The 27753-nt window shown below is 62.1% G+C and overlaps 9 protein-coding genes across 9 annotated transcripts; 6 read left to right on the top strand and 3 right to left on the bottom strand.

The window, feature by feature from the left end:
• Positions 1-207: 207 nt before the first annotated feature.
• On the bottom strand, positions 208-2467 carry CHLNCDRAFT_59565 (hypothetical protein). Its single transcript, XM_005850416.1, has 8 exons — positions 2258-2467; positions 1979-2089; positions 1689-1897; positions 1400-1531; positions 1050-1194; positions 805-942; positions 493-600; positions 208-387 (listed from the first exon to the last, which is right to left on the bottom strand). Exons 1-8 carry the CDS (start codon positions 2327-2329, stop codon positions 280-282), a joined length of 1023 nt encoding a protein of 340 aa, XP_005850478.1. The 5' UTR covers positions 2330-2467; the 3' UTR covers positions 208-279.
• A 267-nt stretch (positions 2468-2734) lies between these two features.
• Positions 2735-3471, top strand: CHLNCDRAFT_140270 (hypothetical protein; the record flags this gene model as incomplete). Its single annotated transcript, XM_005850717.1, has 5 exons — positions 2735-2749; positions 2862-2894; positions 2985-3059; positions 3170-3275; positions 3374-3471. 5 exons carry the CDS (start codon positions 2735-2737, stop codon positions 3469-3471), a joined length of 327 nt encoding a protein of 108 aa, XP_005850779.1.
• A 332-nt stretch (positions 3472-3803) lies between these two features.
• CHLNCDRAFT_20041 (hypothetical protein) lies at positions 3804-4881 on the bottom strand (the record flags this gene model as incomplete). The annotated part of the gene is made up of 4 exons (XM_005850415.1): positions 3804-3961; positions 4035-4181; positions 4413-4653; positions 4774-4881. The coding sequence occupies 4 exons, from the start codon at positions 4879-4881 to the stop codon at positions 3804-3806; spliced, it is 654 nt and encodes a 217-aa protein (XP_005850477.1).
• A 3599-nt stretch (positions 4882-8480) lies between these two features.
• On the top strand, positions 8481-10748 carry CHLNCDRAFT_48501 (hypothetical protein; the record flags this gene model as incomplete). Its single annotated transcript, XM_005850716.1, has 7 exons — positions 8481-8483; positions 8736-8909; positions 9074-9278; positions 9493-9671; positions 9934-9937; positions 10231-10349; positions 10581-10748. The coding sequence occupies 7 exons, from the start codon at positions 8481-8483 to the stop codon at positions 10746-10748; spliced, it is 852 nt and encodes a 283-aa protein (XP_005850778.1).
• Positions 10749-10908: 160 nt separating this feature from the next.
• Positions 10909-11458, top strand: CHLNCDRAFT_140267 (hypothetical protein; the record flags this gene model as incomplete). The annotated part of the gene is made up of 3 exons (XM_005850715.1): positions 10909-11027; positions 11105-11207; positions 11297-11458. The coding sequence occupies 3 exons, from the start codon at positions 10909-10911 to the stop codon at positions 11456-11458; spliced, it is 384 nt and encodes a 127-aa protein (XP_005850777.1).
• A 792-nt stretch (positions 11459-12250) lies between these two features.
• CHLNCDRAFT_17984 (hypothetical protein) lies at positions 12251-12499 on the bottom strand (the record flags this gene model as incomplete). The annotated part of the gene is made up of 1 exon (XM_005850414.1): positions 12251-12499. A coding segment is annotated over one exon (249 nt), but the record flags the coding sequence as incomplete, so codon positions are not given.
• Positions 12500-13126: 627 nt separating this feature from the next.
• CHLNCDRAFT_140265 (hypothetical protein) lies at positions 13127-14003 on the top strand (the record flags this gene model as incomplete). The annotated part of the gene is made up of 2 exons (XM_005850714.1): positions 13127-13271; positions 13432-14003. 2 exons carry the CDS (start codon positions 13127-13129, stop codon positions 14001-14003), a joined length of 717 nt encoding a protein of 238 aa, XP_005850776.1.
• Positions 14004-14771: 768 nt separating this feature from the next.
• Positions 14772-17671, top strand: CHLNCDRAFT_140264 (hypothetical protein; the record flags this gene model as incomplete). Its single annotated transcript, XM_005850713.1, has 9 exons — positions 14772-14896; positions 15612-15798; positions 15987-16092; positions 16224-16289; positions 16479-16617; positions 16817-16881; positions 17060-17177; positions 17287-17455; positions 17597-17671. The coding sequence occupies 9 exons, from the start codon at positions 14772-14774 to the stop codon at positions 17669-17671; spliced, it is 1050 nt and encodes a 349-aa protein (XP_005850775.1).
• Positions 17672-18632: 961 nt separating this feature from the next.
• Positions 18633-23696, top strand: CHLNCDRAFT_140263 (hypothetical protein; the record flags this gene model as incomplete). The annotated part of the gene is made up of 13 exons (XM_005850712.1): positions 18633-18677; positions 18784-20078; positions 20236-20406; positions 20571-20868; positions 20962-21189; positions 21541-21690; positions 21796-22028; positions 22166-22315; positions 22404-22521; positions 22605-22748; positions 22855-22998; positions 23069-23416; positions 23583-23696. 13 exons carry the CDS (start codon positions 18633-18635, stop codon positions 23694-23696), a joined length of 3438 nt encoding a protein of 1145 aa, XP_005850774.1.
• Positions 23697-27753: the final 4057 nt, after the last annotated feature.

The raw sequence follows: 27753 nt of genomic DNA, 5'->3' as shown, positions 1-27753 counted from the left end.
GGCAGGGGGGGCGGGGGCAGCCAACCTGGTGTGGCCCACCTCCGAACCCCTGCCGTAGTAGGGGCAAACAACCTGGTGATGCTCCAATCCACTTCAACCACCGCGTACAGCTGCTGGATTTGCCGCTGGCACATCTGGATGAATGTGTGGCGCCACCTGGCCGTGGCGGAGGCGCATGCTTGCAGCAGCTGCCCTGTGTTGAAACTTCGGAATCGAGGCTTACACTTGTGGGCAGCACATCTCCAACATGCTTCCACCAGGATGGGCTCCGGGCTCCTGCTAGGCAGCAGCGCGCATCGTCAGCTTGCACAACTCTGCCAGCAGGCCAGAGAGCTGCAGCCGCGAGTTGACGCCGTCGCCCACCCGCATGTGACAAAAGCCAATTTGCTGCAGCAAGGGGTGGGCGGATGCTTGTCAGACCACGGTGGAAGGTCCATTGTCGCTCACATCTGGGCCTGATGCATTACATCAAGAGCCCATTCCGCCCCTTACCTTGATGTACTCTAGCTTGAGGTATTCATTCATGCCCGTGAAGTTGCGCACCACGCGAAACAGGATGGTAATGATGTCGCTGGCGCTATAACCCATGTCGCATAGCGCCTACAACGCAGAGACAAAAAGCACCAGCACAGTTTGCAGTCGGCCTGGGCGGCGGCTGGAGTGTGATGGCAAAGGGCAGGCATGCAACCCACCAGAAGCACAGGCAGAGACAGAGTGCATTTCAATACAGGCATAAGACCACGCAGAGTGCCTCGCAGGTGGGGTGTCACCAGCCACCTTCAACCCACCAATCCCCCAACATACCCGCAACCCCTCATATGCGTCGTCGATGCGCGCATCCAGGCAGTGCCGCACAACGCTGCTGACCAGCACAGGGTGCGGCTGATCGCACACTCGGAACACGTGGTCTTGGCTGACCAGGCCAAAGCCATTGGCAGTGGCCTGCAGACATGTGAAGAGTGGGGGCCAATGAACGACTGGGCTGAAGCATCCCTGCCTGCATGCCACCAACATGCAAGCCCTATCTTCCAGCCACGGCTGGTTCCCACCTGCACGTTGTTCAGCGCCTGCCGCATGTCTCCATCTGCCGTAAACACCACAGCCTCCAGGCCATCGGGCGTGTGTGCGACACCCTCCTCCTGGCACACATGCAGCAGGCGCTGCAGCAGCTCCTTGTCACTCAGCTTGCTGTACCTGCATTCCGCAGGTCTCGGCCAGGCCAAAGCGGTCGTGCAGAATGAGACTGAGCATGCAGGCCCATACAGTGCGGTGCAGCGAGAAGGCAGCGTGCCTCTGCTGCAACAGCTTGCCACATCCTCCAGCTTGTCGCATCCCCAACCAGTCAGCCAGCAAACAGCCAACAAAGCCATCATACAATCACCTCCCTGCCCGGCTGCACCTGACGATGGCGCAGCGGCTCTGTATGGGCTCGATGATTTTGGACGACTGGTTGCAAGCCAGCGCGAAGCGTGTGGTGGAGGAGTAGATCTCCATGGTGCGACGCAATGCCTGCTGCGCACCCGAAGTCATGCTGTAGGCAAGCGCAGCGCGGCAAGATGCAGGGCGGGGCAGCGAATTGGAAGAACAGTGGCGGGGCACAGCAGGCAGGTCATGCTGTCCAGCGGCTCGTGAGGCATAGGCTTGGCTGCCACCGCCAAACCTGCCAGCACATGCGGCCCACCCCGCACCTGTCTGCTTCATCCAGGATGACTATCTTGTGGCGGCCAAGCGGCAGCGTGACCTTCTGCTGCGCAAACATCTTGATCTTGTTCCGGACCACATCAATGCCACGGTCGTCAGAGGCATTCAGCTCCAGCACGGCCTCGCGGAAGTTGGGTCCCAGCAGCTCGTGCGCCAGGCACAGGATGCTCGTGGTCTTGCCAGTTCCGGGTGGGCCCTGGCAGGGGGGCAGAGACGTGGGTCCCCCTTTAAAATGTGCTATCCATTTGCAAGCCCGCTGGCATGCCCCGGTTCTCACCGCCAGGATGATGTTTGGCATGTTGCCCTCTTCTGCAATGATCTGCAGCCGCGACACTGCCTCCACGTTGCCCACAATGTCCTTGATGCGGGTGGGGCGGTACTTTTCAACCTGCAATGGGGGCGGGCCACAAATGGGGGCGGGCCACAAAACACCAAATGCGAGCGGGCACACAGCAGGCACGAATGCGGATGCCTGGGTGAGTTGCAGCGCGTGGAGCACCCTATGCAGCCATGGCCGCATCGATATTCAGCATGGGCGGTCCAGCTTGCTGCTCACCCAAGGTAGCGGATAGCCCGCCTTGGCGGCAGGGGCCACAGCCGGCCTGTCCACATCCATAGTGGTCGCCATCGCGCCCGCTGCCCTGTCTCCGGCGAACTAGAGCTGTCAGAGGCCCCTGTCCCACTCCTCACAACTCCTCAAACTCGAAACTGATCACTGGCGCCTGGGCAGGTGCATACCGGCTGTGTGTATGTGTGTTGTTCTAGCTTTAACCAGTGTGAGAGTAACGTTCGCTGGTTCGACAGCGGGGCTACCTGAGGAAGGCCGCCAGCTCACATGATGTATCAGCTCGAGGGGTCTCAGCTTCAGTTCCTCGTCTGTCGGCAGCAGCGATCCTTCAACAGCAGGGTTGAACCTACGCTTTGTAGGTGGCGGTGCCCACCATCTGCTTCTGATCCCCTTCTCCTCTGATCCCATTCTCCCCTGCTTCTGATCGCCACGCCCTGCGGGGCTGGCAGCACGCAGCAAATAACCATGGTGCGCAGTAGGGTGGCGAAGACAATCACGGGGCGCCTGTCCTACCCGCAGGCGGCTGGTTGCCGCACTCCCGCCGTCGGCACACCATGCCGCTGAACTGCCCGCTGTTGCTGTCTGCCTGCAGAGCATGTATGTGCGGGTGAAGCGTGAGAAGCTGGTGGGTCATTGGTTGCTCAGTTTTGGTCTCTCTAAGCATTTACTTGCTCCGTGCTGCGGTTCATCAGCGCTGTGCCAGCCCCACGTGCAGACTGTGTTCATGCACGTGGACCCGACGGACAGCGTTGCAGTCCTGAAGGGCAAGCTTCAGGAGCTGCTTCAAAAGGTGGGGCTGCCGGCCACAGCAGGGCGAGGGCAGCCAACCGCACTGGGACATGGCACTTGCTGGTGTGCCAGCCATCTTTGACAGGCCATGGTTTGCTGCCAAGGGGGCAGCCCGCGGAAGACCAGCGGCTTTACAAAGACGGCGTGTTGTTAGAGGACAACAAGAGCTTGGTGGAGCTCCAGGTGGAGTGTGACGATGAGCTGGCGGTGGCATACCGTCTGGAAGGCAAGCCACCGAGCTGTGCTGTTACAGAAGGAGACTGCAGGCGTCCCCTATGCCTGGCCCCTCGTTTTGGTTGTCATCTGCATCTGCAGTGACGCCAACAGATGGCATGCGGCATGCAGGAAATCACTTTGAGGCTGTGGCCGTGGAGCGGTTTGATGCGGGTGTGCCCAAGGATGAGGAAGTGTGAGCGGCGGCCGGTCATCATGGGCCTCACACCCTCCTGCGCCATTCTTCGACATCATAAAGGCATGGCCAACAACGCTCTTGCTGTCCGGAGTACACTGGTTGATTTTTGCAAAAGAACAAGAGTTGTAACTGAGTACAAATACAATAGTCAGTGGCAAGTGCATAGAAAAGTCGGTCGAGGCAGCTGCTACAATGATGCGCGCTGAAGCGGGGGCCGAGTCTGGCTGGTCACCGCCAGGCTATCCTCCAGCCACCGAATCCACGTGGCCTCAGTCAGGGGCTTGGGAGTGGAAAACGCCGCCGCCATTGCCCGTCAGTTGCAGTTTGGAAACGTTAGAAGGCCAGCTTCATGATGAGCACAAACAGGGCCACAGCTACCAGGATGATGAGCGGTAGGTATTTGCGAAAGAGGGCCTGGTGGTACAGGTCTTTGGCCTTTACCGCAAACTGCTTGGCGTCCTGCGACAACGCGTTGGACATCTCCGTCATCCCTGCGGAGCACCGCGGTGGGATGGTAAGTGCCAGCTGGTGTAGCAGGGAGACACATCCAGCAGGACCACTCACTGTCTAGCCGCTCCCCCTGGCCCAGCACGTCTTGGATGTTGCGTGTCATGATGGAGTGCACCTCCGCGATGTCAGCATTCAGCTTTGCTATGTTGCGTTGTGTGCGCGTGTCAAGGTACAGCTTCTTGGTCTTCTGAATGAAGGTGTCTGCAGGTTCAGGTGGTCGGGGCACACCCGGTGGAGCCTCCATAGCCACCACATCGAACAGAATCCCAGCAGCCCACCCCGTGCTTGCTGCGGCCACCTGTGTTAGTTACTTCATCAGGCGCTAGATTCAGGCACAGGGTTCCAGTATACTTCCCAGCTGCAAGGCCAGGCCAAGCACGGCTGCCTCTGGTCCCCCAGCCCAGCCAGCCCATGCTGCGGTACGCCACGCACCAAACTTGATGAAGGCGTACGGCCGCGTGACCGCCTCTATCTGGCCGCCATAAAGGCGCGAGAACTCGCTCTGCAGCTCCTCCAGGTACTGGAACGCCAGCTTCTTGGGATAGGCCTTTTCAGCGAGAGTCAGGTATACGACGTCGCTGTCGATGAGGTAGTGGAAGGTGAAGGGCCCCGATTCTATGGACATGCGCTCTGGCGGGCGGCTGCTGCTGGCAGCCATCTTCTTCAGGATGCCCTGCACCAGGGGGGGCTTGCAGGCATGCTGCCGCTGGGTTTCTGCCGCTGGGTTTCTGCCGAAGGCGGCAAGCCGCCAGCCCACCGCACGTCGATCCCAGCGCCTCCCTCTCCTTCGCACCTTTGCCTGCGACTTGTACGAGTACATTTCATGCTCCTTGTCGGCGTCCAGGCCCTCCGCCAGAGGCAGCCCATCCCGAGTGCGCGCTATCAGCGTCAGCCGCACCATGCGGCCCCTCGCTGCCTCTGCTGCGGGCTATGCGCCCCACCGCAGGCCGCCCAGCTGCTGCAGGTGCCGACCTCCCACGCAAACTCAAACCGCTGGACCTGAACTTGAATGCAGGCCGAGTAGCCCTCAATGCTGTGCACAGCGCCTGTTTATGCTTGAGACCGGTAAGAGGCAGCAAAGGACCCCGAAAATGCCCAGGTGGGCAGGCGTCTAAAAGGGGCCCCTCTGAGCTCCTGAGAGCCTAGTCATTCCGTTATTGCCAGCCCAATGGCCCCATCGAGGATTGCTCCTTGCTAGGCCGGGGGCAGCTCTGTGGCCCTCGAGTCAAGTCAAAGCCCATCGCAAGCGCACCCGGCACAGCCCCCGGCAGTCCAGATTGACGTGAAAGGGCGGGTGGAGCGAGCGCCAGGGCGCCCGGAATGGAGGGCCGCAGCAGCAGTGGCGCCACCTGCGGCGGTGCCGTTGCCGACCTCATAGCCCAGCGCGAGCAGGAGCTGGCGCAGCTGCGGATGGACAGCATCAAGTCGCTGGAGCAGCAGGCGAGCGAGTGCACAATTGTGGCCGAGGATGCCCCCACATGGTGCAGGGCAGTTTCACCCATGGAATGCCTTCAAGGTGCAGGTAGAGTGCAAGGGGGAGGCGCTGCAGGCGGCAGAGGCCAGGCTGGCGATGATGCGCACTGAGCTGGCGACCAAGTTGGAGCTGGTCACCCAGATGCAGCAGGCGATGGCCGAGGCGGAGCAAAGTACGTGGTGTTGCAACAGCGGGGTGCATGGTCCGGCAGTTGAGCATGTCAGCAGCCAAGCGAGAGGCATGAGGCGTCCACATTGCTCGAGATATTTGCCATTGACAGACATATCTTTGCCCCTGTTTGCAGCGCTCAGCAGCGAGCATGTTGCTCGCACAACAGCAGAGCAGCAACTGGTGCAGCAGCGGCGGGCGTTGTTGCAGGAGGTGCAACAGGTCAGGGCGGCAGGGGAGAGGCAGCTGCGCCAGCTCCAGCACCAGAACGACCTGCAGCGCCGTCAGCTTGAAGCTGAGCTGGACCGGCAAGCGGCTCAGGCAGTGGAACAGCAGCGGGCAACGGCGGCAGCCCACGAGGCAGACGTGCAACGGATGCAGGTGGGTTCCTTGGCCTGGACTAGCTCCGCTTTGCAAAGAGCAGCATTGCAGCTGTGCATCGGAAAGAGCCATTTCCAGCTGTGCATTGGCACCAATCTCGCTCTGGGCTTCTACAGGCGGAGCATGCAACCCACCTTCAAGAGCTGCAGCTACGCACTGAGGTTGCTGAGCAGCTGGTGCAGCGCCGGGATGCCGAGCTGCAAGCGGCCAGCGAGCAGCTGAGAGCTCAAGCCACACAGCTGGCGGTGAGTTTCAAGGGCAGAAATTTCATTTGCAGCTGTCACCTGAGCCAGTACTTGTGAATGGGCACGACAGCCTGGTCAATGGCTGGTAAGCTTACAGCTCTCCCTTGTGGCTTGCAATGTGTGTGCAGACTCTGTCAGCCAGGGCAGACAGCCAGGCACGAGATCTACAGGCAGCCCAGCAGGCCAGCACACAATTTCAGCAGCAGCTACAAGCGGTACAACAGGAACATGCTGGGCAGGCCAGAGAGCTGCGCAGGACGGCAGAGGCGCTGCGCAATGCTCTTGAGGACCAGCGCGCCGACAGCGGGGAGCAGCTCCGCCAGGCCAAAGAGCAGCTGTCAACACGCATACAGGTAGCTGAGCGCGAGGCACACGCTGCCAAGTGCCGGGCGGAGCAGCTGGTAGCTGAGCTGGAGGAGGCTGGGGCTGCCCTGGAGGTGCAGCATGCAGCTCTGCAGCAGCAGCTGGACAAGATATGCGGCGACAGGGAGCGCCAGCTTCTTACAGCACAGGAAGCACTGCTGCAAGAGCAACAGCAAGAGCAGCAGCGATTGCGTAGAGCGCTGCACGAGCAGGAGGCAGAGGAGCAGGTGCTGCGAGAGCGGCATGCAGCGCTGCAGGTTTTTGCAGAGCAGCAGCAGCACGAGTTGGCGGCAACGCAGGTGGGTGGACTGGGTGGCAGCAGTTGCTCTGGCAAACCATGGTACATGCATATTGATAAGCATGACAAAGACAGGTGACAACTCTGCAGGAGGAATTGGCCAACCTTGCCGACAGATGTCAACAGCTGCAGACGGCGTTGGATGCTGCAGAACGGCGTGTGGCTGTGTTGGCGACAGGCCAGTTCCCGAGCCTCCATGACTTGGAGGGCATGCTGCATCGGCTGGCGGCCCAGCGCGATTCTGCCCAGGCAGCGGCAGTGCAGTCACAGGCTGTCCTGCCTCTGAGGGATGCAGAGGTGCAGCAGCGCAAGCAGGACACTGGACCATTAGCAGGTCACATCGGTTTGTCAATCGATGTGCCGCCAGAGTCTCCCGAGGGTGAGAGGCAGCATGGAACAGGAGCAGCAGCACCTGCTGGTCCAGTCAATGTAGCGGCACCCTTGACAACGGACAACTTGAAGGAAGCTCTGGCGGCGGAGCGGCAGCAAACGCAGCAGCTGCAGGCTGCATTGCATGCATTAACCATAGAGATGCAGCGGCTGACGGAAGAGCAGGCGCATGAGCGGCACCGCCGCCAGGTGGCGCTGGTGGTATCGGGCGCCAGTCTTCGCAGCGGCACCAGTGCTCTTATGGACCTGACCAACAAGAAGGAGCAGTCCCGGCGGCATCATGAGCACGATGTGCAGCGGCTGGTGAAGCAGCTGGCCAGGGCGCAGGCTCGCATGCGCCAGCTGGCGGCAGAAAATGAGCGGCTGATGGAGATGAGCAACGGCTTGCGGGCAGAGCGCAACCGGCTGGCCAGGGCTCAGCAGGATAAAGGATGTGGCTCAGGCACCGATGCAGCTTTGGACATCTGCAGCTTGCAGCTACCTACAGCCCCGCCGCCAATGATTGTGCTACCTACTGGCATGTGTCCCCTTCTGGCACTCCCAGCGTCAGCACAGCATGTGCAGCTGCCTTCGAACAGCAGAGAAGGTAGCCCCACGTTGACAGCCAACAGTGCCTGCAACAGCGACTGGCAACAGCGGCAGCAGCAGCAACAGCAGCAGCTGGGACTTGAAGAGGTGGCAGCAGATGGCGACAGAGCGCCGGCTGAACAGCTGCCAATCGGAGTCGTGGGCGTGCAGCTGCAGGCGACTAGGCCAGCAGCAGCAGCAGGCGCCCCTGCTCCGACGGGAGACAGCACCAAGCGGCAGCAACCGGTCAAGGTGTCCAGCCCTCCGCGAGTCCGCAATTACAATGTGAAGTCACCTTGAGGCAGCTGGCTTCCGGTTGGCACACGCAACAACAGTGTGCAACCTCCTCGCAATGTCTTGTACATGTGTTACAGCACTGCAATGTTGCAGTGTGGCTGGAGTGTCAGTTCGAAACAGCTCTTGGAAGGATGTCGTGCCTGCTGGCGCCAGCGTGCGCCCGGCGTACCGCCGAGCACAGCAGCCACCGCATGTATCCTCTTTCTTGAACAGTTTGCAAAACATGAAGCAGTGATCAAACAGTGGTCAAAGTCATCAGACCAGGCCCTGTCCAACCTCTGAATTAGAACTCGCGACTGCACCACGTGCCCCGGGCCATGGTGTCGGCTCAAGGCATCTCGGTAGCCAGCCGGCATCTCTGTAGAGCGCCGCTTCTGTCCCTGCTGCAAGCCTCCATGCCGGCCAGGGCATGCCACGGTGCGGTGAAGGCAAGGCTGGAGGCTGTAGGCGCTCGTCACACCCGAAACTCATCCTACATTGCCGGTTTCCCCTCTGCAGACCTGCGGCTTTTGGGGTTGCAACACCTGCACACCGTCCAGCCGGCAGCGGCAGCGGGTACGGCGGCTCGCAAGGCCCGTGTGCTTGACGGCCGAGCTGTGGCAACGACCTGGCAGGAGGAGCTGGCACGGGATGTGAGGGACGTATATGCCAAGGGCGGCCGGCCGCCAGGTCTGGGAGTGATCCTGGTGGGCTCCCGCCCTGATAGCTTGCTCTACGTTACGCGCAAGCGTGAGGCCTGCGAGCGGGTGGGTGGGAGAGTGGGAAGAAGCTTGCATGGACGGCATGGCAGATGCCACTGTGCTGCTCTTGGCACTGTTCCTGGTGCTGTCCGTCACCCGCCTCGAGCAAACCAGGTGCTTCGCAGCTATACCGCCTGCTCGCTTTTCTCTCTCGATGCTTGCGCATGCAGGTGGGCATGTTTGCCGAGGTGCGCCAGCTGTCAGGCAGCGTGACGCAGCGGCAGCTTGAGACGGCAGTGGCGGCACTGTGCGCCGACCCACGCATCGATGGTGTGCTGGTGCAGCTGCCGCTGCCACGCCACATCGATGAGGAGGCCATCATCGAGAACTTTGACCCGCAAAAGGATGTGGACGGCTTCCACCCGCTCAACATGGGTGAGGGATGTGTGAGCTGTCCAAGGACAGCTGGCAGGATTCGAAAATTGAAGTCTGTCGGCAGTTTGCACAGGCCTGCCGCTGCATAAATAGCAATGTATGTGCATAGATAGCAATGTATGTCTTCATGCCTGAATGCCACCTCCTGTGCCTGCTGCTTTGCTGGCTTGTCCAGCCCCCTGGCCCCAATCCGCTCTGCTGCTCCTCGCTGCAGGCCGCATCCTCATGCGCGGCCGTGCCGCTCGCTTCATCCCCTGCACTGCACTGGGCGTAATTGAGTTGCTGCAGCGCAGCAGTGTGGCGGTGCGGGGCAAGAGCGTGGTTGTCATGGGGGACAGCAACATCGTGGGCATGCCGCTGGCCATGCTATTCCGTGACGCTGGCGCCGCCACCGTCACTGTTCTACACCGCACCTCTTACGGGGAGCTCTTTGCAGATTCCACCTCAGCAGAGGTGCATATGGGCAGTACAGTCCTTGTGCTGAATTGTCTGGACACCTGCAGTGCATTCCTATGGGTTTGGTTCAGTGGCTGCCTTGCAGGCGACTTGCCTCATCTCTCTCTGCTGCCTAACCTCTGGCTGCAGCGTGCCAACCAGCGAGCGCAGGCAGCGGCATGCCTTCCGCGAATCCCTGGGCCAGTGGCTGCGCATGCAGCAGGGTCTGCAGCCACAGGTAGCAGCGTGAGCAGCAGCAGCAGCGGTAGTGCAGGGCATCCAGCTGCATCGGAGCAGCCAGCAGCGGGTGGCACTGGCAGGTCTACCACAGCCCACTATCACCCTTATGAGGTACAGCGCCACACAAGCATCCTGCGCGGCGTGGAAAGTGCGCAGCCACCCGTGCCCTCGCCGGAGCAGCAGGGGCAGCCACGGGAGGATGCTGCAGCAGCTCCCCATAATGGCTGGCAGGCACAATCGCACCATGGTGGGCATCACCCGCACCCCCACATCTCAGACCTGCCCAGTATCACCCGCACCGGCGACATTTTGGTGGTGGCGGTGGGCTACCCGCAGCTGGTGAAGCGGGAGTGGGTGAAGCCGGGGGCGGTGGTGATTGACGTGGGCGTCAACGTTGTGAGCCGCAGTATTGGCAGCGTGGGATTTAGCAGCGGCGAGGCAGGGAGCGACAGCAACAGAGAGCAGCAGCAGCAAGGACAAGCGCAGCAGCCGGCAGGAGCAGCGGCGGCGGCTCCGCCAGCGACAGAGGGGGAGACGGCGGCCAGGGCTGGCCCACAGCACGGGTCGGCCGCAGGCATGCCGCCATGCCTGCGGGATGAGTATGCGGAGGAGGGCGCCCAGCTGCAGCAGCCCTGGCATGTGGTGGGCGATGTGGACTTTTGGGACGTGGCCGAGGTGGCCTCCGCGCTGACCCCCGTGCCTGGCGGTGTGGGGCCAATGACCATTGCGGCGGTGCTGCACAACACCGTGCAGGCGGCACGTTACAACCTGGGTTTGGCGAGTTATGCGCCCTAGACTTGTTTTGTGATCACCTGGTGATGTTATCGGGAAGAGTTTTGCGGGTTAAAGCAGGGCGGAGTGGGGCCGGGCGACGCCCCGCTGGCGGGCGATGTGGCACCATCATTGCAGCTTTGCAGGCCGGGCCCCCACTCCGCAGATACGCAGGTGAGGCAACATGGCCGTTCCCAACGGGAGAGACGTGACGAGCAGCGACGACCCCAGCAGCAAAGCCCCGATAGCCTTCCCAGACTTCAGGCTGTTTGATTCGGCTCAGGACATACTTGATCACAACAAGTGAGCCTCGTGCACCGCGGGTTGGGCCTGCATCCACGGTCGGCGCACCCTCTGAGCCTTCCCACGGCCTGCCTCAGGCGCATCATCAAGGAAATCAAAGCCAACCACGAGTCGCAGACGCCGGAGGCACTCGCGCGGAACTGCTTCCTCATACGAGAGCTCAACACTAACATAGCGGCGGTGCGCGGGCGCGGCTTGTGCGGGGCGGGCACTCTGTCTGTCAGCATGGCAGGAGCCCGCCTATCTGATCCGATCCGCTTGCTTCGCAGGTCATGCGAGCATATCGGAGCATAGGGGACAGCTTTTCGCAGTACATGTCGCAGCACCAGCAGCCATACCTGCAGCCCCCGGTTGGACAGCAGGGTTACGGTGACAACAACACCAGCGAAGCTGCTGCAGCCGCCGCAGTGCCGCAGGCACCACCAAGGTGATGACCTGTCATGATATTTTGAATTCCCACCATTGACTCCCTTGTACGATCTCCTACTTTTCGTCTGCCACCTTCCACCTAAGAGCGTGATGCTCTGGTTGTCAGTGCTCTACCTCCTCCTGCCCCCGATTCACAGCTCCCGCCTGTGCCTAATTCCTATGAGTGCTGTGCTCTGGTCCTCATTTTTCACACACTCCTGCTCCAATTCAAAGCTCCATGGGCTTCACGTGCTGCTCTGTAAGAAGATCCAGCTCGCCGGAGCAACATCCACGACAGTCTTGCCATCGCCGCTGCGCATGTCAAGATAGACTCCGGGGGCCGCCGACAGCAGCTGCGCCGCTGCCTGCTGCTCCGCCAGCGCTGCGTAGTGGAGAGGGCCCAGGCCATCACAATCCGTGGCATTCACATCTGCGCCATGGGACAGCAGCAGGCGCAGCACCTCCAGGTGCCCCCTGTCCGCTGCCCAGTGGAGTGCCGTCGCGCCCTCGCTGTCCCCCTGGTTGATATCTGTCCCCTGCTGCAGGAACTGTTCCACCACCGCCATGTCGCCCGCCCTGGCTGCCTGGAGCAGCGGTGGTGCGGCGTCAGGTTCCTGCAGGCCATCATGCAGGACCAGCTGGGCGGGTGGCCACATTGGAAAGCCGCATGGGCCCAAGCACAACCCTCTGCAACAGAGCAGTGGCATCACCTGGATGTCTTCCTCTGCCGTCCCTGCCATGCGACTTTGCACCGGGCCACCCACACCTGCCCGCGAGGCCCCACTGCTGCCGCTGCAGCTGCCAGGCGCATCGAGCCACGCTGGGCTGAGCTCGGCTAGCAGCTGAACATACTGCTGCTGCGCCTCGCTGCTGCTGAGCATGCTGCACGCCTGCCAAGCACTCCATTTGGCCCTGCCGTGGCGGTCGAAGACGGAGGGCTTCTTGGCGTCGCACGCGCCCGCCGTCGCCTGCTTGTACAGCCCATAGAACCGCAGCAGCTGGTCATCTGACAGCGATCCAGCCTTCGAGGCGGCCCCAACGAACTGGGTGGCCGCCTCGAAGGCTAGTTCCAGCTCGTTCCCAGGCTCCAGCGCCGGTCTTCCACCTTTGCCGCTCCTGAATGAGTGGTGAGATCAATTGCAGTTGCGATGACGTCTTCAAAACCGGCGCGTCCGTGAGATGGACAAGCAGGCACCAGACGGGCGGCCAGGCTGGCGCCGCCATGCCGCCACGCCCGAGGAGCGATGTACATGGAAATGGAGGTTTCTCAGTGAGAGCCCATCTGCTTACAAAGATGCAAAGACAAGACAGGGAAGGCACCCATGCATGCAGGAGGGCCCTATTGGCGGAGCTTGACAGAGCAGAGGCATCACGACGTGTATGCACTGGGGTGCAAAGGAGGCTTCGGCCGCTGGAGAGAGCTTACGACACCTGCCCTGAGAACCACCTGTACGCAAACTGAGCTGGGATGTGCAGCAATGATGAAGGCCGATGGCAAATCAATGCCAGTGGCCTTCACCGGCGGGGCGTCGCTGCGTGGTGGCGGCGGCAATACAGCCATACACACATGCCTCTATAGCACGCACACAACTGGTCTATAGCGCGATTTGCAACTCGAACTGGAACCAGCGAGCAGCGCTTCAACTGCTTTGCACTTAGTTCACATGCTCTGCGCTGCCCGGGCGTGGAGGATGCTGGCTGGGGGCGCTACCCTGGTAGTGCAGCAGCCGGCACGCTCCGAGCGGAGACACCTGCGCAGCACAGTGGCTTCTGCTGCTGCCGCCGCCAGGCCGCCACGCGTTGGGCGGCCCAGCAAGTCGGCTGCCAAGCACGAGGGTGAGTGAACACAACCATCTCGCCCTTCAGGCACGCTGAATGACAACGTCTGTAGTGCCTTGGTGGTAGCAACCAATCGGCTGGTCTGGGGTCAGCCCGGGTGCACCTTTCACTTGGCGTGCGCGCCCTCCCATGCCCCATGCACCCTTACTTTGTGCAGCCAAACAGTTCCAGGATCTGGCGCGCCAGCTGACTCGACTTACCGAGAAGCAGCTGGTGCGGTTGCAGCCGCTGGTGGGGGAGCAGGTGGTGGATGCCGTGGGGCTGGCCGCCCGCATCAGCAACCGCAATCAGGGGAGGCAGCGACAGGAGAGCCTGGTGGCCAAGCTGCTGCGGGAGTCGGTGATAGCCACAGAGGTGACACAGCTGCAGGCGGCCGTCGAGAGCGTACGGACAGGCCAGGGTATCATTGCCAATCCAGCTGCTGAGCAGCAGGTGCAGCTCTGGCTTCAGGCGTTGCTAGCCGACGACGTAGCCGCCGCAACGCAAGCGTTTGGGCTGGCACAGAGCAGCGGCGCCGACCTGCAGCAGATACGGCAGCTGCTGCGCCAGGCGCAGCAGACTGAGGTGCAGCCACCGCCTGCAGCCACAGCCCCCCCAGCAGATGCAGCAGCTGTTCCGCCCGCGTCGCGGCCTACTGCCAAGGCGCTGTCGGCCAGGAAGCAGCTGCGCAAACTGCTCCAGCTGCTGGCGGAGCACGCAGCGGCAAAGGCTGCTGAGGATGAGCAGTAGGCAGCAGTCGCAATTTACGCCATCAAATGTTTTGCAGCAAATTGACAGCTGACAGCTGTTTTGTCCAAATTCCACCTTCTGTTGCCTCTGCATTAATGTGCATGCTTTGTCCATCACATTCTTGTTGCTTTTGATCAATGCCATGATGCCCGCGCATGCGAGGGCAACAGATCCGTATGACGGGTCTCACGTGCCACTGTTGCTGCACCGTGCTAAGCATCTGCAGGGCTGCCGGCGTGCGCCAGTGCTGTGCCGGTGCCTGTGGGCGGCAGCACCGGCTGGGCGGCATGTAGCCAGGGGTATCCCTTTCTTATGTGCATTGAACTTAATTGAAGCCTGGCAATGTTCCTTAGTGACACAGACCCATGTGGACCTGTTGTTTGTTGTTGGCTCGTCAGGGACCCATTTCGGCCAGATGTAAGGCATCTCGTCCCAGTCATTTCGCAACTTGCTATCGCTGCTGCCTATCGCGGCGATATTCGTGCGCTTCCCCTGTGCGGGCTCTATTCAGCCAGCAGCTTCGCTGTGAGGTGTCATTCCAGCTGCAGGTGATCAGGCAGGGTTCAGGCTGCTGTCAGCCCGATGACCTCGCCCATGTCTGGCATGGGCCCTCGACGGCAGGCAGCAGAGGAGGTCTAGGATGCAGAGAGATTCATGGCAGTGGGAAGCAGTGCTCCGCGCCGCCCCTACCCTCCTGCGCACCGGCCCGCCCGCCACCTGCGCGCCCGCCCGCCACTCGATTGCTCCACGCTCTCTGCAGACCCAGCAATGTCCCGAGTCAGCATCCCGGCTCAGGCGCTGCCAGGCCAGCTTGTGTGCGATTTTGAGCTGCAGCGGGAGGATGCAAACACCATACTGGATAAGCTAAAGGCGGCACTCGATGCGGCGGCCGGGTGCGCACCCCTCCACCCGCTCGCTGCACCCCAAACAACCCTGTGTCGCCCCTGCCCAGCAAGGTCTGGATGCGCCTGCCAAAATGCAGGAGCAAGGGCCAGGCACCACTTCCTCCTGGACCGCAGGTGTCCACTCTGGCAGGTGTCCAGCAACCAGCAGCAATGCCACCCGCGATGCCACAGCAGCCGGCAGCTGCACTGCCGCCACTGCTGCGCATGCCTGCCGCGGAGCCACGCCCAGCCGCTGCAGCGCCGCCGCCCCAGCCTGGCCCGCCGGCTCCGGCACCGGCTATTGCTGCTCATGCGGCAGCAGGGCCAGCCGCTGCCAGCGAGTTATCGTGGCAGCTGTGCTGGACCACGGATGCGGCAGACCATAGCAGTGAGGCAGTCAGTGCTGTGGTGCGTACTGCCCACAGTCTACACGCCAAACAATTGCCCGCCTGGGGACTGCAGCATGTGCCATGCCTCGCTGAGCTTCACCACCCTTCCTCGGCCTACCCACTGACTGCAGGCCTATGTGCCCCAGATTGCGGGGTTGCCGGGTGGCGATGGGCATGCTGGCTGGCTGATTAGCAGCAGCCGTGGCTTGCTGAACTTATGGTAAGGCGATACGCAGGAACTGTGCAGCAATTTGCCCTGCAAATAACGGTGGATTGTTTGCTGAAAGGTTGGAGTGTGGTCGACTGGCACCGTGCACACGATTGCTTCCTTCCAGGGAGGCCAGCCCCAGCGGCGGGCGCGGCGGCGAGGCGGCGCTCATGTGCATGCACTCCCAAGGCACCGATTACACATCAGTCTGCCTGGACGCGGAATGCAACACGCGATTGATGCTGTCAGCCTCCATCGACCGCAGCGGCAACGAGTGGGTCACCGCGCACAGCCTGGAGATCGACACGCTGCTGGTGCGAGGCAGGGCTGGGGTGCGACTGCATGCACACCCATTGTCCCTGTTGCCTCTGTGTGCGCGGTTGGGGCTCATCACACCAGCTGCATCGCTTTGGGTTAGTTTTGGGGCAGGGGAGATGTTCTGCCTCCAGGCACTAGCGGGGTGCTGGCTCGACCTCTCCCTCATCCTGCTGCGGCTGTGCAGGCACCCAAGGGACGCTTCCCCATGCCCCACAGCGCCGCCGGAAAGATTACCGGGCAGAACTGCCTCGCGGTTGCGTCGCTGCATGGCTTTGGTGGGCCGCTAGCAGGTGCGCCGAACAGGCGGATGATGGTTGGGTCAGTTGTGCGATCTTGGTGAGGTGCAGCTGTAGCTCTGGTTGATCGTCGTTATTGCGGCACTGATGTGTGGCCTTCTTTCTGTCGTCGACCCGAACCGCAGAGACCTGTGTGGCAGCCTATGGCGGGGCCCTTGTTGTGTGGCCCGTCGGTAACGCCAGCAAGCCAGGTGGGCACTCACTGTTGCATAAGCTTGACATGGGCCACACAACGACACTTTAGCTGCAGTTTACCTGTCCCCGCCAGCTGGCGGCATATAGTCAGGTTACCTACCTGTGCTGATCTGCTTCACCCGCTCGATGCGCCGGCATGGTGGCTGTTTGCCTGCAATCCCGCCGCACCGCATCCGCTTGTGCAGGCGCCAGCAACGTGGCCACCCCTGGCAGCCTGACGCCCAAGGCCCTGTGGAAGGCACACGATTCCCTCATCACCTGCCTGCACAAGTCCAGCTTTGGGCTGTTTTTGTACAGCGGCGCAGCTGACGGAAAGGTGCACATGTGAGTGGGGACGGGGCGGTGCTGAGTTGGTCTGGTAGATGCTTTCGTCCTTATGATAGTACCTGTGTTGCTTGGCTGGACATAATCACGTTGCATCTCTTCCCTGCTTGGCTGGCCGCACCCTCACCCTGCCACACACACTCAAAATGCACGACGCCGCTCAGCATCTGCAAATTTCTGCTGGTCTACCCTCCTGCAGGTTCAACATGCGAGAAAAGCCCAATCGTCCCAATGCCGTCTTTGCGCAGCAGGGCCGCATCACAGGTGTGTGACTGGGCTGGATCAGCTTGCTGTTATGCAGCAGATGATTGGGATGGCACTGCACAGCAAACCTGTCTGTTGGCGCACGTGCGCATCTCGGGACGCGCAGTTGCGCAGCTGCTTCATTGCCCTGCCTGCCTGTGAGATGATGCGCCTCAGCATCACATAATGGTGGCTACAGGCATCTGCCAGCTCAACGACAGCCAGCTGCTGACCACGGCTGGGGATGGGCGCATGGTGGTGTTTGACGTGCGCAACGCATCGGCAGGGCCCCTCAAGTTTGCAGTGCCCGACACCAAGTGAGCAAGGGACACAGTGCGCTGTGCCAGCCGGCATCCCCATGGAGGATTGCCACCGAGCAAGCAAGCATTGACCACTTTCATCATCGCCGACCTCCCTGCCCCGCAGGCCTATTGTGCGCATGGCGGTGAGCCCCTTTGCCGACTCGGTGGCGCTGGCCACCACTGCGGGAATCTTCACCGTGGACCTCATGGACGCGGCCTGCCATGTTGTGCCGTTGGCGCCCACGCTGCGCACCCCGGCCACAGCGCTCACCTGGAACTCCTCCACATCAGAGGTGGGCGGGCGGGCTGCAGGTTGCAGCTGCTGCAATGCTTGGGCTGTCCTGCGGCAAGTGTGCCTGTGGACAGGAAATTGCATCAGTAAACCGCAGCCGCCAGCGGCTGAGCTGCCTCTGCTGGCGCCCAAATGCGCGCAGGTCATTGTGGCGGGCGGGCCCGGCGCTGCAGGCACAATCTCAGTCTTCAGGCAGTGGCTGAGCCCATCAAGTTGAGCCGATCAGCTGTTCGTCGAGGCCTGGCATTGCAATGAATTGGCTGCAGGCGCATCCTTGGGGGTGGATCTCCTTTTGATATCGTCGAAACAAACGTGAACAAGGAACAGCTGCAGGTGAACAGAGCAGTCCGAGCAGCCAATAGCGGGGGCAGACTGCCGACGAGTGCAGACAGTGGCAATTGCCGCTGGAAGTACAGCCTGCTGCACAACACAAAGGAGTTGGCAGCGCAAGAGGGGGCCTGGAGCACCAGACCGGGAAAGCAGAAGTGGAACAGCAGGAGGCGCGTCCAACGTGTGGTCGCCCACAAGGGGGGCAGCAAGAGCAGAGTACGAGAAGGGAGGCAAAAACTGCCAGCTGGGCCAGGCAAGATACTGGATCAGGGAGGAGCTTATCAAGGCACCAGCAGGGGTTCTTAATGTGCAGGAGAGCAAACCGTGCTGGAAGGTGGTAAACATGCGAGGCAGGCAGGCTTCAATAATGGCCACCCCCACTACGCCGACCTCGGCACTACTGGCACACACACCCCACCGACCCACCTCCGTCGCCCCCCACAGACGCCCCGCGCCGACCTTTCTGGCCAGCATTCGAGATACTCCGCTGCTATGCGCTTTGCCCCAGTCATGGCCGCCCATGGCGGGGGCCGCGGCGCGGCATCCATTGGCAGTTTGATGGCAGGCAACGGCGGAGGGTTGGGGCGACGCTGTGGCGACAGGCGACCGGCTCCTAGCTGCAGCACGGCCGTCACGTATGTGCGTTGTTGGCAGCAGGGTTCGCACCAATCAACGCATTGGAGTGTCGTGGGCGGCAGGGCACACGGCTGCACTTTCCCAACGCCCTTACCCTGATTGTGAAGGTGCCTTCTGCAGCAACACACCACCTGACGTGCCGTGCTGCGCTGGAGGGGCACGGTCAACGAATCACCCCGCCCTCGCGCCCGCGAAGCAAAGTATGGGCCGCAATGGAATGGAGCGTCGACGTGGACGTATGGAGCGTGCTTGCGCCGGTGAGCCACACCTCGGACAAGCTGCTCGTCTCCTTCGCTGTCGCAGCCTGTGTGCCAGTCCAATTGGCGTGCCATCAGCAGCAGCGCCCGGTCATCACCCATGCAGTTCCCACTGTCGCAGGTGCTGGGCGCCGAGGCCGCCGCCGCAGCAGCCGCGCTCGACTCCCCACCGGCACTCTGCCGCTTTCAGCATGGCGAGGCCCCAACACTGTTTTGCTACACCGATGCTGCGGGGCGGCTGCACATGGCCCCAACCATGCCCCACAGCTTCACCAAGCTGCTCTTTCTGCTGCGCGAGCCGATGGGCGGCGTAGCGACGGGCCATCTCGACGGCCCCGACGCGCTGCGCCAGCTGCAGCAGCAACTGGAAGGGCTGCACCTGCCGCAGGTGCAGGCCGCGCGCTCTGCCTGGCCGGAGCAGCTGCAGCAGGACTGGGCCGCCCAGGCGAACGACTTCTGCTCCACGCTCAGCGAAGCAGTGCATGCAGGCCGGGGGCGCACCGTGCTCTACGTGCCGCGTGAGGCATGGCAGGGAGTCCCCAGCGCGGCAGCACGGCAGCGCGAGCTGGTGCAGCGGCTGGAGGTGCAGGTTCTGCGCTGGACACAGCTGATTCGCAGCCTGCTCGCGCGGCAGCGCACGCGTGAGCAGCGGGCGGGGCAGGAGGAGGGCCCGGCAGAGGAGGTGGCCTTCTGGCGGCAGCGCACCTCCGACCTGGGCAGCCTGCGGGACCAGCTGGAGGGAGCAGGGCTGGCGGCTGTGCTGCGGGTGCTGGATGCTGCGCGCTCGCCCCACCTGCCCGCCTTCCTGGGCCTGCGGGGCAGCATCGCCAACGAGGCGGAGCAGGCCGCAAGCAACCTGGTCTTTCTGGAGGCGCTGGAGGCACCCTGCTCCCAGCTCGCGGCGGCCGACCCCACACATCTGGCGCAGGCGCTGCCGCCATTGCTGGATGCATGTCGCATGGTGTGGACACTGGCGCCGCACTACAACACCCCCGAGCAGATGACAAGCCTGCTGCGCCAAGTCAGCAATGCAGTGGTGGCGCGCTGCCGCAGCATGCTCGACCTGGGGCGGATCTTTGGTGGCATCGAACTGGCCATCGCGGAGCAGCGCCTGGAGCAGTGCTGCGGCGTGGTTGCTGCGGCGCGCTCCATATATGGCGAGGCAGCTCAGCATGTGGCGGCCGCCCTGCCAGACCGTCCCTGGGCATTTGATGCCAGTGCCATCTACGCCCACGTGGAGGCCTTTGTGCAGCGCTGCCAAGATTTGCAGGAGATCTGCGCCGCGCAGCGCCAGTTTGCTTGCGGACAACAGCTGGCGGCAGTGCTGAGCGGCAGTAAGGCGCCAGAGATTGCACGGGCACTGGGCGACGTGCAGCAGGCCTTCGCCCATCAAATGCACAAGTATGTGGGTGGATTGGCAGGCAACGAGCAGTGCGAAAGAGAGGCCTGCCAGTGCGAGCGCCAATTACTGCCTGGACTCGCATATGGATGCGATGTACTCTTCTGGATGCACTGCCCACCCCCACTCAGACTGGCCCCGCTTTTGTCTTTGTTGCAGGCTGCAGGGCCTGCAATATGATGTGCTGGATGTGCGGTGCAGCCAGTGGTATGAAGACATGGCCGCCATCCGTGCTGCCATGCGCGACCTGGAGCAGATGCTGGGCAACATACTGGCCACGGCGGTGGAGCACGCCTCCTGCCTCACAACCAAGCTGGACGTGATTGAGGCGTTCGCCCAGATCACCACGCGCGATGGCCTTAGGCAAGCACAGGCTCCTGCCGTGCTTATCCGGATGGCAGAGGAGCGAGTGCATGCTGTGCCCCTGCCGCTTTCACAACAAACAACGCCACTGACATGTCTCTGCCTGTGCTGCCACTGCCCTGCAAGTGCAGGAAGGCGGTAGAGACGCGTGTGTCTGACTGGCACCAGCTGTTTATGGGCGAGCTGGCAGCAGTCAAGCAGTCATTTGAGGCCATCAAGGCCGAGCTGCCTCCTGGACCGCCCCTGCCGCAGCATGCCGGACGGGTGGTGCTGCTTTCAGGCCTGCTGCGGCGCATCGAGCATACCTCGGACCACCTTGCAGCCATGGCCGGCTACCTCCCTGGGGTGCCCTTGGCAGCAGACTCCGCGACAGCATACGAGGCTCTGCACATGGGCCTGCAGCAGCACATCAACACTCTCAACATGCAGGTGTGTACGTGGCATGTTCATTTCATGGATGCCATGCAGCCCCCACAAAGCACAGGCATTTAAAGAGTTTCTTTGCCACTCTTGCTGCTGCAGTGGTATGGCAGCGTGCCCCCCGACCTGGGCAGCCACCTGCAGAGCAACCTGTTGCAGCAGGACAAGGCAGGCAGCGGGTTGCTACACATCAACCTCTCCTCGCAGCTTCATCTGGCATTGGAGGAGTCGTACCTGTTCGAGCGCCAGCGCTTGGGGGTGCCCGCGGCCACAGCAGACCTGCTCTCCGACCGTCACCGCCTGCGGGCAGCCTGGGTGGGCTCCGTGCAGGTGCGGGTAATCACCGTCCAGCGACTCTCTGCACATTCTTAGTCACTCTGATCGGCAGTGAGGGTGCCCATTTGATCTTCAGGTATGCCGTGCCTATAATGCTGTGCTGGGTAGCCTGTCGATGGAGGAGAGGCGCCTGTGCAAGGACCGCATCAGGTGTGCTGTTGCATACTATGCTCAAGCATGGGGTCCTCCCGTGAACCATCTCGCTCAACTATTTGCCCTGGGGTGCTCTTATGCTGGGACAGGTTTCTGGACCGCCGTGTGCTTCCAGGCGTCCACAAGCTTAGCTGGGGATCCCCCCATCACCAGACTGCGTTCTTTCAGAAGGACTCGCTGCGCTGCTGCAAGGATGTGTCTGCGGCCATGGCCGAGCTAAAGACCGTCAGCGCAGCGGTGGCATCCACATGCGCGATGTTTCGTGAGGCTCTTCTGGTCCGTGTGGAGCGCAAGCGGCTTTACGACCTTCCCAGCTTCGAACAGCGGCAGGCGGGGCACCAGGTAAGGGTGGTGGCAGCTTCCTTGAATTGAGCAGCTGTGGGCGTGCATGGAGGCAGCTGACTGAACTCATCGTCTGGTTGGCGCTGGCTTTCAATCTGTGTGCAGGCCGTCGTTTGCTCCAAGATGCAGGATGCTTATTGCCAGCTGAGGGCCTCGCTGGTATCCTTGTACCGCCGCTTTGCTGGCGACAGCGAGGAGGTGCAGCGGGAGTGGCTGGCCTTCCTGCAGCGCGCCGACACGCAGCTGTTGGATGCGCTGACTGCCTGCATCCGCCGCAGCCTGCACGAGGTGGCCCGGGTCCTGCAGGGGGAGCACAAGGCGGCAGAGGTGCCGCCCTTGTTCGTGCTCAACGTTGTCCTGGACACAAATGGCAGGCAGGTACCGCAGCATGCCACTGCCTTTTCTCGTGCTGGCCTGCGCTGCTGCTCATGGGCCTGCCATGTGTTTCGACCCTCTGCCTGCCTGCCTGTCTCAGGGTGGAGCTGAAGCCCACGCTGCAGCAGCTGTTCGACACCGTACACAACACGTGCAAGGCGGCGGTGGCGGCACTGCAATCGCTGCCCCGCTTGTTGCCAGAGGTGCTCAGCGGCTGCGCAGCGGCGGGACCGCTCCCAGGGTGCCTCAGGTGCGAGTTGGGCGAGGATAGGAGCGCCCGCAGCATGATTGGCGTGCTGTTTCGCCAACGTTGCCCCTGTTCCGCAATTGTTGCGCAGGGAGGTAACCGTACCACCTGCATTTGTGGAAGAAGTGGGACAGAACGAGGAGGCGGTGACGAAGCAGATGCAGGCCATCACGCGAGGCATCAGTGGCATAGTGGAGAAGGTGCAGCAGGTGGGCCCCAGGGCACTGGCCTCCAGCAAACCCCATGAATGCTGCTTGTGCGACACATTTGTTTCCAACTGGATGCCGTGCAGCTGCTCACATTCCACGAAAAGAAGTACATGGTGGCGCTGTGGCAGACAGAGTGTACTGCCTACATGCGGCGGTATGAGCGTGCCAACAAGCCTGTCACCTCGTTCCTGGCCGACATTCAAAAGTATCTGGACCTGAAGGAGGAGGTATGGCTGTGGTGAAGCGGGTGTTGCTGCTGGTGCTGCTACTGTGCTCAGATGGGACGCTGGTCTCAACACTGACTATCCCGCCTGCTCTCCAGCCTTGTTTCAGATTCTGTCCGAGGACAGCGCTTCTACTGTGCGCTGGCTGCGCCTAGACTCCTCCACGCTGAAGCAGCAGCTGGTGACGCTGTGCGACAGCTGGGTGGCGGCCTTCTCCGGGCTGCTGTCCACCCTGGCATCCCGCCAGTGGCTTGTGCGAGGAGCTGCAGCAGCACATTGCCGAGCTCACAGGCCGGTCTATTGCTGCCCCCACACGGGACCAGGAGCAGCAGTCTGCGAAGGTGGTGGGACAGGAGCAGCACGAGGAGGATCAGGAGGAAAACCGCGACGTGGGACAAGAGGAAGGCCAGCAGGATGGTCTGGGATTGAGACAGGATCCAGAGGAGCCCCGACAGGCCAAGGGGGAACAGGAGTCAGGGGAGCCAGCTTCTGCACGAAAGGTGCTGCCTGAAGCGGCGGCAGTCCCTGACGCGGCAACTGCTGGACAGACGCGGCAGCGGGCATTTGAGAAGTTGGAGGCTCTGCATGGGCGGCTGGAGGGGGAGCGGGAGGAGATGCAGCAGCGCATTGCAGCCTGCCAGGAGAAGTACGAGGCCCTTGTCAACCTGCAGGTGGGTGGCTGGGGCTGGGCGGGGATCCCCGGAGGGGCCATTGCAGAGCGGGTGGCCCTTGCAAAGCATCACGGGGGGGGTACTATCTGCAGCCAGCCTATTGAGCCTGGTGTTGAGCTCATTGTGTTGATGCACAATCTGCGTGCTCCTGGCGCTCATGTTGCAGACGGGGGTGCCTGATGAGGAGCTTGAGCGCGTAGACCGCCTGCCAGGGCTGTGGGCCGACTTTGAGGCTGCGATGGATGGGGTGCCTGCCAGGCTGCGTGCTCTGTGGGTCTGACTTGCTCTGCATGCCGCGCCGGGCCTATTTTTAGGGGAAATGCTCTTGCACATTAATTATGGGGACACCAACGCAGCTGGGAAACAGCTCAGAGGCCCTAAACGTGATAGGAGACATTTTGGCCCCCTATAATACACCCTACATGGATGTCACAATGTGAGTAGTAATGCACCCTACATGCACCTATATAGCTCACGTTTTAGCTGTGCTGGGTGGGCCCACCCCGTTTTGGGGGCTCCAGGTGCCCCTGGGGGTATTTTGACCTGGGTAATCCGATTCTGCGCCCCAAAATACCCCCAGGAGCCTCCCCATGCCCCAAAACGACGATTTGAAAAAATCTGCCTGGCGGCGGTGCCACCACCGCCACCCCCTATGACCTCGCCTCCTGCCATGCCCCATCCATGCCTCTCTAGACCCCCACACTTGACCTTCCCCATCATCAAACATCCGTTGAAGTGCCAGTGGCAGCTCAGGGCCATCCTGCACCCCAGCATGGCACAGCAGCAGCTTCTGCGGTGGCGGCGTGGCGGCGGCGGCGGCGCAGCGAGACCCCCCGCTGCCAGCCCTGCTGACATGCCACACCCATGCCTCTCCAGACCTGACCTGAACCACTACTACACATCCCTGGAAGTGCCAGTGGCAGCTCAGGGCCATCCTACACCCCAACATGGCACAGCAACAGCTTCTGCGGGGGCGGCGTGGCGGCGGCGGCGGCGCAGCGAGACCCCCTGCCACCAGCCATACTGGCATGCTCAGGCCAGCTCCCACCTGCATGCTACCCACCAACACAGCATCCCAGGCTGTCATATACATCAATACCGAGCCCCAGACCAGATGGCACCAGCACAGCAGCTCACACCAGCTCTGGGCAGCATGCGGTGCCGCTCGGGTAGCGGCAGCAAGCTAGCGGGCTCGCCGGCCCGATCGCCCGAAGGCCACAGCCAGCTCCCAACTGCATGCTACCCACCAACCCAGCATCCCAGGCTGTCATATACATCAATACCGAGCCCCAGACCAGATGGCACCAGCACAGCAGCTCACACCAGCTCTGGGCAGCATGCGGTGCCCGCTCGGGTAGCGTCAGCAAGTTGGCAGCGGCAAGCCGCCGCCACGCCGCCACCGCAGAAGCTGCTGCTGTGCCATGCTGGGGTGCAGGATGGCCCTGAGCTGCCACTGGCACTTCAACGGATGTTTGATGATGGGGAAGGTCAAGTGTGGGGGTCTAGAGAGGCATGGATGGGGCATGGCAGGAGGCGAGGTCATAGGGGGTGGCGGTGGTGGCACCGCCGTCAGGCAGATTTTTTCAAATCGTCGTTTTGGGGCATGGGGAGGCTCCTGGGTAAAGGTAAAGGTAAAGGTAAAGGTGGGGAAGAGCCTCCACAAGCTTCACTTCCCGGTTTTAACGTCTAGCTTTAGACCATTATTTGATCTGCCCGACGCGCCAAGTGCAGTACCCCCCACTAGTAGTGAATGGGTCCCGGGGAGGCCTGTGCCGAAGCCTTGGCGATTCTATTAGGCGTTCCCGAAGGAATTGGCTTGGATTGGCGCTGAGCCGGTCAGCTATGCCGCGTTTGTCCTCACAAAGTTTCGACATGGGAGGAATCGAACCTGTGCCCTCTCGGAGGGTTTAGACACTAGCTCCAGCGCCTTCAAAGAAGGCCTTTCTTAGCCGCGGCCTAAAGGTATTTTGGGGCGCAGAATCGGATTCCCCAGGTCAAAATACCCCCAGGGACACCTGGAGCCTCCAAAACGGGGTGGGCCCACCCAGCACAGCTGAAACGTGAGCTATATAGGTGCATGTAGGGTGCATTACTACTCACATTGTGACATCCATGTAGGGTGTATTATAGGGGGTCAAAAGGTATCCGAGGCGATGGTGCCACAGCTGGGGTGTGTCGGCGCGGGCTTGATGTAGCAGGTCTCGCTACATAGTGACAGAGTAAAAAGGGTGTGAACGCCCCGGTAAGGCGTCCCTTTTAGCCACCCCGTTACATTGGTTTCAGCTCGTCAGCGACGACGAGGAGGGCGCCGAGACCGTGGGAGCGGCGGACGACAGCGGTGCGGAGGAGGAGCAGGAGCAAGCACCGCCGCCGCCGCCGCGGGCAGATGGCCCACGGCGCAACCCTGTCCGAGCGGCAGCGCAGCGCCCGGCATCTGTGTGGCAGCTGGACGGCTACCGCGCCACCACTGCCCAGGCCCACCTGGCAGTCATCACCGAGCCCACCACGCTGGAGGAGGCACTCAGAGCAAGCCCCCTTCTGGCGGCAGGCCATGGACGAGGAGTATGCATCCCTGCTGGACAAACAACACCTGGACGCTGGAGCGCACCCCGCGGGGCGTCAACCCCATCCCCGTCAAATGGGTGTTCAAGATCAAGCGTGACAGCACCGGCGCCGTGGAGCGGTACAAGGCCCGCCTCGTCGCCAAGGGTTTCCGCCAGCGCGAGGGCATCGACTATGTTGGACGGCGGGCCACCTGGCTGCACCAGCGCCCGCCAGCTGTCCAGCCTGCTCACCTACAGCACCCACCGCGTTGGGACGCGGCCAGACCGAAAGCCAGATGGCCAAACCGAAAGCCACGCGCCCCACACCCGCGCCAGCTGGCAAAACCCAACGGTCAGCTCCCCCGACCCAATGCCATCTGTCAGCACCCTCCAGCTGGCGGCGACATCTGGCAGCCACCCGCCATCTGGCCATTCTCCCATGCATGCATATAATCCCCTGCATTTCGCCTTGTTTGTCATTCTCTCCTAGTGCCCTTCCTCAGTGACTGCCCTCTGCAGTCAGGTGTAAAGCCCTTCTCTCACAACAGGTTATGGGCCCCAACCCCCGCTGCACCAACTGAACCCCAAGGAAGTTTCCCCTTTGTACCTTCATCCCTCACCATGGCTGCGGAAGCCAGCAAGCCCGTGGTTGAGTGCCTGGACGTGGACAACTATGCCACCTGGCGGATCCTGATGAAGTATGTCCTCATCTCCAAGGGCCTGTGGGCCGCTGTGGAGAGCGACACGGTCGAGCATGAAGCTGACCAGAAGGCACTGGCCACCATCGGCCTGTACGTGAAGGAGCACCACCTGTCCACGCTGGAGCGCTGCGGCACCGCCAAGCGAGCGTGGATGGAGCTGGAGAGAGTCTACCAAGCTAAGAGCAACGCGCGCAAGCTGCAGCTACGCATGCAGCTGAGCCAGCTGAAGATGGGCGCCACCGAGCCCCTGACCAAGTATGTGTCCCGTGCCAAGGAGATCCAGGCCCAGCTGCGCGCTGCCGGCCAGGATGTGGCAGACACCGAGATCGCCTGGTCCGTGATGTCCGGCCTACCGTCTGCCTACGCAACGATGGCCACCGTGATCAACGCCACCACCGACGGGGACCTGAGCCTGGATGACATCCTGCCCAAGCTGCTCACCGTGGAGCACAGCGAGCAGAAGACAGAGCGCCCCAGCGAAGAGGCGCTGATGGCCAACGCTCAGGACCGCCACGCCGGGCCGGGCCGTCCAAGCAACCACCCCGGTGGCAAGTCCAAGGGCCCCTGCTTTCATTGCGGCATCCTGGGGCACCACAAGTTTGAGTGTAGGAAGCTGGCGCAGGAGCGCAGCCAGCAGCAGCAGCAGCGGCGGGCAGACCAGCAGCGCCCACGCCGCCAGCAGCAGCGCCCGCACCAGCGGTTTGCCGCTGCCATTGCCCTGTCAGCCTCAGCAGGGCCCCCGTGCCTGGGGCCACCCAGCAGCGGACGGGGGGGTGTCCTCAACACCAGGTGGAGCAGCCAGAACAGGATCAGCCGGCGCAGCCACAACATTAGCCGGAGCAGCTGCAGCACCAGCCAGGGCAGTGACAGCTCGCAACGTTGGGTGCTAGACACCGGTGCATCTTGCCACCTTACTCACGACTCCTCTGTTCTGCTCGACCCCTACCTGCTGAAGGAGGCCATCACCATCACCTTTGGCAACGGCGGCACTGGCAAAGCCACCACTGCCGGGCACGTGCTGCTGCACACGCCCAACGGCCCCTTCATCCTGCGCGACGTGCTGCACGTCCCAGGCGCCGCCGAGCAACTGCTT

This window comes from Chlorella variabilis, assembly GCF_000147415.1.
Source record: "Chlorella variabilis unplaced genomic scaffold CHLNCscaffold_3, whole genome shotgun sequence".
Classification (NCBI taxonomy): Eukaryota; Viridiplantae; Chlorophyta; class Trebouxiophyceae; order Chlorellales; family Chlorellaceae; genus Chlorella; species Chlorella variabilis.
Note: the sequence above shows the minus strand (reverse complement) of the source record. Positions and strands in the feature narration are given on the sequence as shown.